We start from the raw sequence: 11,907 nt of genomic DNA on the forward strand, positions 1-11,907 counted from the left end.
TCTCACCATCGAAAAAAAAAAACAGCATACAACATACTAGGATGAAAACAAAGCTGATACAAACAGATGATACTCCTAATGTATTTGTTTTCGTTTTTTTTCGGTCGGACAAAAAAATAAATTTGAATAGCTCGAATACAAAAAATAAATATTAATTACCTCAAATACAAATAAGAACCGAATATGCTAAGGCACAAATATAGAAACAAATATTTTTCAGAGCACGAAAACCGTCTTAACTTTTAATAGAAATAAGTATCATCACATATAATTAGCTTGTTTTATATTAAGGCTTTATTCGGGAGGAGGGGTTCCTCCTTCCCAGCACACAAAACGATGTTCGCATTAACGCGTGATTAATTAAGTATTAACTATTTTTTTCAAAAATGGATTAATATGATTTTTTAAGTAACTCTCGTATAGAAACTTTTTACAAAAGACGCACCGTTTAGTAGTTTGAAAAGCGTGCGTGCAGAAAACGAGGGTGAGGAGTTGGGAACTCCCGCCTAAGTCTGATCATAAACTAAACAATGCTAATTAAGTTTAACATGTACAACAGCGTTGGTATAAACACATGTTTAACTAATATTATAATATATAAACTATAGTATAATTTATAAAAACATTTGAAAGTTTAAATAATATTATTGGTGCAGGATAGTGTCATGAGATGGGCTACTATTAAAATAGAAAATATAAAGAGGTAGGTTGAAAGTCTAGAATTAAAGAGAAATAAGGTATGTTTCACCTTATATCGTATTTGTATCTGGATTATCTGAGAATTATCCGCTCCGAACAATGTTCATAATCATTTTTCTCTAGCCGTTTTCATCCCTACTGCAAATCCATAATCGACGTGGATTTTATAGAGGATGATGTGGAGAAGAACACCGCGGCGAAGTGACAACAGAGCAAGTTGCAGGCCCAATGAATAGGCCCGTCCTACGCGATGCGTATTACGGCCCATCAAAGGCAGTGAACGCGACGCTAAGTCCGAGTTCACTTGAATCTGAATCCCTGAATCCAAAAAAAATAAACAGGAGATCATTTTCAGTGTCGAAGGGCTAAAATTAGATCGCCAGCCAGGACCTGGAAGTGCACAGGTAAGGAGTAACTCAGGATAAAACCTGCTTCAAGCCTTCAACACAATACAGAATACAGAATATACAGGCAATTTGAGTACAAAAGATAATTTTCCTTCATCACAAAACGAAAAGCAAAAACAAATATACTGCATGGAAAAGGGTAACCACCCTGTATTATCAATGAAACAGCATATTGTATACGGAGTATTCTGTTCGAGTATGTTTCAGGATTCTTTGATAATTGATACCCTACCACAGGTCTAACAAATGAATTACGGTATACCACTAAACAAAGAATTTTAAAGTGACATTAAGTCTTCTCTGAGATTTTTCATGCCGACAGCATTACAGGATTCTAGCATGACGAACAAACATCCTTTGGCCAAATGATTCTTCTTTAGCATCCCATAATATGATACAGGGAAGCCGTCTTGAGGTTGAGAGTAAGATATCGACGCCAAATTTCCTACCAGGCTTAAGATGACGCTTGCTTCTGAGTTGAGCTACTTTCGAGCCCTTGCTGCATCTCCAGCAATTTCTGCTGCTCCTCATCATTCTCCTCTTTTGGCTCAGCCTTGGGGGCCTTTGATTTTGTGGTGGATTGCTGGTAGAGAACACCACCGGACATGCAGATCAAGAGCCCAATTGTTCCCACAAAGGAGGCATGCTTGTCCCAGATAAGGAGATTAATCACAACAGTCAGGAGCTTGTTCACTATACCGAGCACGGTAAATCCAGTTGCCGAGATAGCCCGTCTGCAGGAGAACCCGAAGAAGGATATAGATAGCCCGAACAAGCAAGACAGAGCAACAGGAAGAATGACATCAGATGAAAGCCAGTTTGTCACTTTAGCGCTGTCGCCCTTCATCTGATTAAGCTCTCCCATTAGAAGCATCTCAAGAGGGAAGAGCATCAAAGCCTCCAGATTGTTGTAAAGCACAAGGCCCCATGTGTTCAGGCCAATGGTCATGACAACGTGCTTGATGTAGACAAAGTCAATGGACATGCTTGCAAGATATGCCACTGCCCAGGTGTAAGCAGTCACAGTGAACTGGTTGTCTGTGAAAACATAGATCACACTTCCACCAAGTATAGTTGAAAGTGAAAGCCATGTCTTGAGTGATGGCCATGGTTGGTGAAGATAAAGGGTCTCTCCAATGGCCACAAAAATTGGCACAGCTGAGCGAAACACGATGAAAGTGTCCACATTGGCATGGAGTAGAAGTTCACTGTTTGTGAAGATGGAGATGTAGAACATCACCGCAGCAGGCAAGAACTTCCACATGGTCCTCAAATTAAGGCCATCATGCTCAATAAGCTTTAGTTGTCCACATAAGAGAACTCCAACAACACTAGTGAAGTACTGTAAAGCTGTCAATGCTCCAGGGTATGGAAATTTCATGACTGCCCATTTGTTGATAATGGAGAGCAGGGATGCTGACAGGCAATAACCAGCAGCCACACCATAGACTGAAGCTTGTTGCAGAAGAATGTTCAACGTGTTACTCCATGCTCCAGTTTTCTGGACAGCACTTGAATCATCAGCTGATGCAGCTTCTTTTGAGGGCTCTGATAGATTAGACATCTGGCAATGTAAAGAAAAAAATTCAATAAAAAGTTACCTCACAAAAACCATACTGAAGCTGCCAAAAAACAAATGGAACAAACCAAAATACTTAGAAACTTTAATCGATCTTGGTGTTTGTAACATGGTGAAATATTTGGCATTGCTGGAACCTATTTGATCTTTAGCCCTTATCTTGCTCTTAGAGTTAATAGCAATGTGACAATATACCATGGTACTGGACAAAGCAGAGGAACACTTAAAAAATGTTTACTAACAATAATTATCTAAATTCTTGATAGACCCCATGCACCTGATTCCACCCATGGATTTTCACATCCCAATCAAAGCTTCATACTACACCATACTCATCATTTTAGCTCCACTCACACAGTTATATAGACTTGGCTTATTAAAAAGATCTCTACTTTGGACTAGAAATAGTACAAAACTTGTTAGCAGAAAGCCAAAATGTACATCAACATAATAGTGCTCTGAACACCAGCTAAATATAGCTGTAGACATATCCAATACTGAGTGATCAAACTCTCTAGATTAGCTAGAATCAAGTATGCAAGAAGAAAAAAAAAGCACTTTCAATTCATACATATTGCAAAAAATAAATAAGTTATATGGCCTGATCCACAATATGTGAGATGTAAGATGCTAATTTACCACACAGAACAAAGTGTGCTCGTCAAATGATGTTCATTCTAATATGAGTTTACAACACTGAGAAGATACAGAAAAAGAAATCATGGAACTCTAGTCACATGTCATACCATCCCTCTTTAAGCTATATTTAGCAAAAAAGATGTCCCTATTTCAACTTTACAGACACACAAGAAAAGCATGATTCATAAAAATAACTCCCTCAACATTGATCTCTAAGCTTCCATATGTTTTTCCACGGTATATTAACAAAAAACTCAGTACAAGCATTGAAAGGACTCAAGAAGGTCAAGGATTAAATTAAACAGCAGGCAGATGATAAGCACAAAGATAAAGTTTTCAGACAAAATCACAGAACTGAACAGCACGAACAGAAATACTTCAAGAAAGGAGTAAGAACACATCAAACTGATGACAACCAAAGAAAGATCACAACTGAGGAATCCAAGGCAAGATAAAGAAATACCTTGAAACGGCTAGCCCGAGAATTCGCCATGGGATCAAATAATCCAAATTGAACAACAAATGTTCTAGTTACAAAAGCATATGTATCCTTTTAAGCAAGCCAAGGCCGCCAAAGGTGACAAGGGAAGAAAGGACGACTAGTATGCAACTACCACATCGCCCAATCAACTAAATAGCTCATGTGGAATACGTAATGAGCTTAACCAGGACAACCATGTTATACTACACATTGAAGTCAAACAAAGGTAGGGGCACGTCACAAGCACAACCGGGTTGTAAGCATCAGAGGATTGGAAAAGAAAATATCAACACATGTCACACCACCTAATTCGCAGTTTGTCTAAGTCAAGGTGGACAAGGTCCTAATAATGCCATTGCAATCTGCCAGTTGCCCACAAGAAAACAAAGCACAACACATACCACAGGAAGCTTTCCTCGCAACTGTGAAGGGATGATAGATTCCTCTCAACAACCACGTCGTGACAGCTCCAAGACGCAATAATAAAACGCAGCTGCAAGCACACGAAGCGCTCACAAGAGCAAAGCTCGCTGCTGCTGCTGCTGCTGCTGCTGAGGCCTCCCAGGACAGCGCAGCCAACTGCTGAATCACATAAAGAACTGAAAATTAGTTCGTCGCCGCCGACGGATGCGTCATGAAATACATGCTGCCCATTAAATAAAGAGCGAGAATAAGCAGAGCAAGGAGTATCGATTTGTTAGGTAGGAGCAACCCCATCACCATGAATAGGAAAACTTCGATTTAAATAGAGGTTTCGTGCACAACCAGAACTCAAGAAATAATTGATCCCCCACCAATCTAAGTACACCAATAAACTCCATGTAACTATCAATCCATCAATCCCTCCATGGACCACCCAAGATCGCATTCCATGCCTACCAGCCCCTGCCCAGAAGGAGAAACGGCAAGCAGATCGAGTCCTCACCTTTCAAACGAACACCGGCGCCGCAAGAACAGCGGTGGGGGATTCTGCGGCCACGGAGCGAAGAAGAAACACGAGGATAGCCGCCGATTTTGTTGCGAGGTTGGGGAGAAGAGGGGAAGAAAAAGAAAAAGAAAAGAAAAACAAGTCAATGGAAACCACGAGGGTGACCGTAGACCGGCCGACCTCGTCGGGAGCGCAGGCGCGGATCTAGATGCTGGAGAGTCAACGCGGGGAGAGCCCGCGGCGCACGCGATCTGGGGGATTGAGGAGGAGGAGGAGGAGGAGGGAGGGAGGGGATCGCGCACCGGCGCACGCGAGAGAGATTACGCTGCGGATCGAAATATTTGGAAATGGCGCCTTGCTATCTCATCAACCCTCGCGAGCGGGCGATCGGCCGCCATTCGGGACGCGCCGCCGCGGGTCGCGGGTCGCGACGCGAGATGCCGAGATGCGGATGCGATGGGAAGAGGAGAGGAAAACCCGTGGACCCATATCCACCGGATTATCACGCGGGCCGCACGTTCCCGGGGGGCTCGCAGAAGATGGGCCGCGGGATGCCCAAAGCCGAAGCAGGCCGCAGCGTCAGCCCATGTAGGCCGAGTGAAAACGCATCGGCTCGTGTTACGTTGTGGGTGGGCTCGTGGGATCGTGGCGGCGTGACAGGCCTGCGCGGGCTTCCCCGACCCAGCACGCGCGGTCCCACTACTGCGGCGGGGGCTGCAGAGCCAGCACGCGCGGGCGGACGACGACGACGACCGGGCCGGCAGCCGCCGCGCCGTCGCGGCAGCTCATATCGCAGGCGGCGCTGCAGGGTGTGATTTGACGACGCGCGGACGGCGGACTTGTTGGTGCGAGATGCGATTCATCACCCTTGGTGGCAGTAGTTTGGTGGGGATAAAATTAAATTTTCTTGCGGTGCTTCGATCTGCATCTGAAAACTCTTTGCTTGCAGACTTGCACGCGCGCGCTGGCCGGCAGCCGGCAGCGGACTGTGGGCTAGCTAGAGTGTAGGATGCCAACCCCCTCCAAAGATGGGCCTTCTTAACTCTCTCTGGGCTAGCTAGCACTGCTCTCCGTGCTAACTGGCCTCATCAGGGAGTTTAACTAATAGTAGTATTTAATTAGAGCGTAGTACTTCTGTACTGGAGTACGTGGATAGTGTGTGCTAGTAGCTTGCATGTGCTCAATTAGGGCTGGGGAAGTTGGGAGATGAGGATATAGACACACACAGGTCAACTGATGGATCAAATTAGTTTTATTCACCACGCAAAAAAAAAAGTTTTATTCAGCTCAGTTTAAGAATACTTGCATGTATATATATCACAAACACATGCAATCTCAGGGATACACATGAATTTTCTTCTTCTTCTTCTTCTTCTTTTTCTTCTTCTTCTTTGTATGTGGCAAGGGTTAAGGACAAATCACTACTGGGGTAACCGTTTTTACTCCCGGTTGGGAACTAGGAGTAAAGATTCCCATCTTTAATCCCGGGTGAAATAACCGGAGTAAAGTTGAATCTCCTCTTTTCTTTTTTTTCATTGTTTCTTTGCTACTCCCTCCGTTTCATATTATAAGACTTTCTAGCATTGCCCACATTCATATATATGTTAATGAATCTATGCATATATATATATATATGTCTAAATTCATTAACAACAATATAAATATAGGCAATGCTAAAAAGTCTTATAATATGTTAATCCCTGTATTTTCTCCTAAATCAAGTGCCATACATATTCTCAAATCAAACCCTAAATCCCCAAATCAAAGTATCATCCCAAATCATTCACATTACAAATCCTAAGTTACTTATACACACAAATCAAATACATCACAAATCCTAAAAAAATTATACACAAATCAAATACATCTCAGATCCATGCAATAAATCATAAGTTTAAAAAAACAAATTATACATCTCAGGAAATCACAAATTATATATAAAAAAAAACGGACGCTGCCACCTACCACGGCCACTGTCACCGCGCGCGGCCCCGCCTACTGCCGCTCGCCACGCTCGTGCGCGGCCCCGCCTGCCGTCGCTCTCCACACCCGTGCGCGCCCCCGCCGGGCGTGGCCCCGCTGGCCACCGCCGACCGCTGGATGGGAGGGGAGGAGGGGGAGGAGAGGGGAGGAGGGGGGAGGAGAAGAAAGGGGATCTGAGGGGTTAGGAGGAGAGGGGATGTGATCGATCCAATCTTATCTAAATATCTCAGTGAGGAGGAAAGTTTCGTCTGGGACTTAACCGATCAGAGATGGGAGAGAAATATTTACTCCCGTGATGATTGATTTCTAAATGGTCTTTACTTAGTACCAACCGGGACTGGTAATCTTTAGTCCCGGTTGGTAGTATCAACCGGACTAAAGATCCTTGGCCCCCTGACAGGCCTCTGACAGGGGATGAACTGGGACTAAATATGATCTTTATAGTCCCGGTTGGTAGTATCAACCGGGACTAAAAACAATCTTTAGTCCTGATTCTTATTAGAACCGGGACTATTATGGAAATCAGCCGACCCAGCAAGGATCATTTTTCCAGTAGTGAATGGAGAAATTATCTCCAAACTCCAACGGCAAACATCTATTGGGTCTATTTAGTTTGACTGGTTTATTTATAGGAGAGAAGTCAGAGAACTGTCAGGATGCTAGCTAGCTTGATTTCTGCTCCGATCCGTGCAAGGAAAAGGAAATCGACGACACATACTCGTTTTGTGCCAGCACTCGATCACATCTCATCTCCATTCAGCAATTTTGTTTGATACTCCGTACGTACATTAGCTCCAGCATAATGATGAGCTTATTCAGAACATCCAATGTACATGGGGCTCTCATGACCCCAAACTCATCGATCACATGATTCCTGGCTATTCGGTCGACGTTGTTCGTCAGTCGATAAAATGTACGTGTGGTTCCAAAATTCGAGCAGTACGTGGTGCCCTTCTGCGCCCAGATTGTCGTGAGATGTGACGCTTTGCCGTTGGCTTTGTCCCACGCACACATATACGCACGCACCTGATGATTTCTCAGTTGAACGGTTGCATGCTAAGCCAATCTAGCAAATGCATAACTCCAGAATTAACCCTGCTGATGCCTTAGTTTTCCATGTGGGAGCAGCTGCTGGCTGGCCGAGCTAGTGTGAATGTGATCAGTGGGCCTGATAAAAAAAGAAGAGGGCACTCATAGATCTCGCAATGAAAAGAGAGGGAAATTTCTGGGAGATGTAAGCGTCTAACTGACAAGGACATACACATTGATCAGGTGCCAATGCTAATCTGGGACAAGCACTGCCCCTGTGCGACCCTACGAGGATTGGACTGTCCTTAGTTCGTATTTGCAGAGATCGAATAATTATTGTGGTCCTGATCGATCGATGATGCCGCTAGCTTTGCTCGATGCGCGCGCACACATCTGCTCATCAACTCGTTTGATCGGCCAGCAGAGAACTGATCGATCAATCAGTACTACCACGTAGTACGTAGTAGGAAAGTAGCTAGGAGAAGTAGAAAATTGTGAGCAAGTTAGAAAAGTAAAAAAAGAAAAACTTGCAGGGGCTGCAGGGGGACCTGTGTACTTTCGACCCGATGTGTGATGCATCATAGCATTATTAAGGCCAGCACGTACCAGTAGTGGGTGACGACTGATTTATACACACATCTGCTACACGCATTTGCATCGGTTAATTGTGGGCCTCTTGCAAGTTGCATATTTGCAGCCGGTCGGCAAGGCTGCAGGCCTGCAGTTATTTTCTGTGATCCTTTGGTTTTTCCTCGTAAATTATATATACCAGCTTTAGTTAAATCTCTTAATTACTTGCTCACTGACATACAGGGCATGGTGGTCCTCGTGTTAGTGCATGTAATGAGAGCAAGTGAAGAAATTCTTCTTTTAAAAAAATCACACTCTAGTACAGAACTACTTATCTGTAACGGCCTTTCCCGTGCATGGGGCTTATAGACCGTCACAGTGTCGTCATCTCTAGCAGGTTAAAATAAACACCGACAAAAATATACTTGTAAAAAAGACCCGTGCATTTATTTTAAGCCCATCACCGATAAGACCTATCGGTGATAGGCTTTAGTTTATTATCTTTGTAATCTCAATCAGGCTCACATGCATATATATATATATATATATATATATATATATATATATATATATATATATATATATATATATATATATATATATATATATATATGTGTGTGTGTGTGTGCGTGTGTGTGTGTGTGTGTGTGTGTGTGTGGGAGGGAATATTATATGACTGACCCCCCTCGCACGTGCGCGTACACACACACATATATTAATATTATATATTTCCTGCATGCCACAGTTCTTTCAATGTTCAGGAATACTATTTGCAAATTTTAAACATGTTATATAACACAGGGGTTCAAATATGTACTTATTGTGTCCAATATATTTTACTAGTAAACAAAAAAATAGCTATTTTATGGGCATAAAGATCCAACAAAACACCATAATTAATCTACGAAATTTCCCTATCATTTTTATGCGCATATAAGCTAATTTTGTTCCTAATCTTATTGGAGTCCAACAAGAACATTGTTAGGAGCGTGTGCATCTTTGATCTATATGTAATTAATATTAAAAGAGTCCTAAGTTCTTAAGTTTGTCTCTGGTATGATCATATACACACACACACACACACACACACACACACACACACACACATATATATATATATATATATATATATATATATATATATATATATATATATATATATATATATATATATATATATATATATATATATATATCGACCCTACGATTTTTTGTTTTACCAAAATTTGATAAGTTAACAAATCAAACATTTTTTGCCATTATCACTCTACCAAAATTTAGTGTTTTCAGAAGTTCCTTCTTTTTTTTTACCTTAAATAGTAGGAGAGGCTCCTACTGTGTGGTAAATATATTAATATATGAACAGGAGTTACAGGAAAATTACAAAATATATATATACAAAAGAGGAAAATTTTAAAAAATGTTGTCAATCCATGATTGATATCTAGGTCTATCCTCCTCCTTCACTCTATGCACAAGAAGAGCAAAATCCTCCTTGAAATCAGCTTTCCAAGTATTGAAAGATGGTTGGACATTGTCAAAAATGAGAGCATTTCTTTTCAACCAACATCTCATAACCAAATTCTAGAAAGGTGGCAAACCAAGCACATCCAACATTGCCAAAAAAAAAATGGTAATGCCAAAGTGTGCCAATTTTTTGGGGGATATTAATGCCAAATTTTGGGAACAAACAGAACAAGCCCATAAACTATGAAAAGTTATTTTATTAAAGAAACAATGCAGTTCATGTTCTCTACTTTGATTAAAGAAACAATAAAACATGCAGGACGATGGAGGCAGTTGTAAATAAATGAAATGTTGGTTTTACATAACAGATTTTATTAGCTGTATGTAAAATACACTGGGCGTGCGGTGTTGAAAGACATTAGTTTCACTGGAACTGAAGGACTGATCAATTACTAAAGTAGTAAATACATTTTAACCCCCACAAGGACGGCATCACTACAGTTCCAGGTGTAAAGTTTGGGGACAGAGAACCTATATATCTGCGGAATAATGGTAAGCTTTTGGTCGACATCCCATGCGAGCAAGTGGCAATTAGCATATCCATTTTGTTTTTTAAAAAAAGACTACGGGAATTAATGACATGCCTACATACAATAGCCACATATATATGCAACTTAATTATATTCGTATACATTCGGGAGGACATATATACAACAAGTACTCTATCTTTGAGGATGTATAATAGTTAATTAGGGGAAACAAAATTTCTAGGGCTGCAACAAAGACAAGAAAAAACATGTGTAGAACGAAAAAGTGCAGTTGGTTCAAACTAAAAATCATACTCCCTCCGTCTAAAAAAAAGGCAAACTCTGGGTTTCTATGTCCAACTTTGACTGTCCGTCTTATATGAATTTTTTTATAATTTGTATTTTCATTGTTGTTAGATGATAAAACATAATTAATACTTTGTGCGTGACTTGTCTTTTTAATTTTTTTTTATAATTTTTTTAAATAAGATGAACGGTTAAACGTTAGGCACGGAAACTAGGATTTGTTTTTTTTTTAAGGAACGGAGGGAGCAGGGCTGGCCGGGTCATACGTACGTAGTATGTCTCTAATCCCATCATTCACAGGTGGCTCTGTTTTTTGCCCCCTATTTTTTTGGGGGTGAGATCAGATCCTAGTGCTCCCTTCAAGTAGTACAACTGCATCTTTCTGGTACACGTATTAATGCTGTCAAATCCAATAACAAAAAAGATAACATCACCTGATCAGGTTGTCCCAGCAGGGACCAGATATATAGGAGTATGAAACTTTCCCCACAGTCATGTCCTACTTGTGACTCTTTCCGTGCGTCCGCATCTCCACTGAGATCTCCATCTTGTTATTAATCCCATTTTAGACTTGCCAAATCTGACGGAAACCAGTAATTTATTTACCATCGTCGAAGTCTCATATGGGATCTGATTAAGTCCTTCCTTCATTTATTTGTTTTTGCGAGGACGAAATTAAATTAAGGATCACGATCTTCGTCTTCATCTGTCCCATCATACATATATATATTATTATATATATATACACACTTCATTTTTTCCCAGCTGGATATATGTGTGTATATATATATATATGCTAAAGTTATACTCTCCGCCTCAAAATATAATCACTTACTCCCTCCGTACTCGTAAAAGAAATCATTTATGACAATGTTTAAGTCAAACATTGGAAATATAAATCATGAATAACTCTCGAGTTGTTGAGTTTAAAAATGTAAAAATTATATGAATAGATTTGTCTTGAAAAATATTTTCATAAAGGTATACATATATCACTTTTCAATAAATATTTTTATAGAAACAAGAAGTCAAAGTTATGTTTTAAAGACCGTGTCGCTGTCCAAAACGACTTCCTTTACGAGTATGGATGGAGTATATCTTTTCTACTCTATAAGAGATTAAGATGAAGGGAATTAATTAAATACTAGAAATGTGGTAATTCAGCTACTTAATTTGTAGTTGCATTGTAGCCAGCACAAATAGTGTCGCACACAACAGTTTTAACCTACCGAACAACCTCAGCACCTCACATTAAATTATGGGTGTTTAGGGATTCGCAGGAGAGCAATCGA

The 11,907-nt window shown here is 40.8% G+C and overlaps 1 protein-coding gene across 4 annotated transcripts; it reads right to left on the bottom strand.

Annotated features, from left to right (window-relative positions):
• Positions 1–1,232: 1,232 nt before the first annotated feature.
• LOC127768153 (GDP-mannose transporter GONST3-like) lies at positions 1,233–5,174 on the bottom strand. 4 transcript variants are annotated; one of them, XM_052293687.1, is made up of 3 exons: positions 4,731–5,174; positions 4,207–4,384; positions 1,233–2,670 (listed from the first exon to the last, which is right to left on the bottom strand). In XM_052293687.1, exon 3 carries the CDS (start codon positions 2,668–2,670, stop codon positions 1,561–1,563), a length of 1,110 nt encoding a protein of 369 aa, XP_052149647.1. In that variant the 5' UTR covers positions 4,207–4,384; positions 4,731–5,174; the 3' UTR covers positions 1,233–1,560. The 4 variants fall into 4 exon arrangements, with proteins under 4 accessions (XP_052149647.1, XP_052149646.1, XP_052149648.1 ...); XM_052293686.1 differs by having other exon boundaries at positions 4,207–4,387; XM_052293688.1 differs by having other exon boundaries at positions 4,207–4,387; positions 5,036–5,171.
• Between the last annotated feature and the right edge of the window lie 6,733 nt (positions 5,175–11,907).

The sequence above is a fragment of the Oryza glaberrima genome, chromosome 3 (genome assembly GCF_000147395.1).
Source record: "Oryza glaberrima chromosome 3, OglaRS2, whole genome shotgun sequence".
Classification (NCBI taxonomy): Eukaryota; Viridiplantae; Streptophyta; class Magnoliopsida; order Poales; family Poaceae; genus Oryza; species Oryza glaberrima.

Bases quoted from the DNA above. Each gene is read 5' to 3' on its own strand.
- LOC127768153 (XM_052293685.1), bottom strand. From the start codon at position 3,817: ATGGCGAATTCTCGGGCTAGCCGTTTCAAG. The intron at 2,671-3,787 runs GTATTTCTTTAT...TTACATTGCCAG, and splicing joins CTCGGGCTAGCCGTTTCAAG to ATGTCTAATCTATCAGAGCC.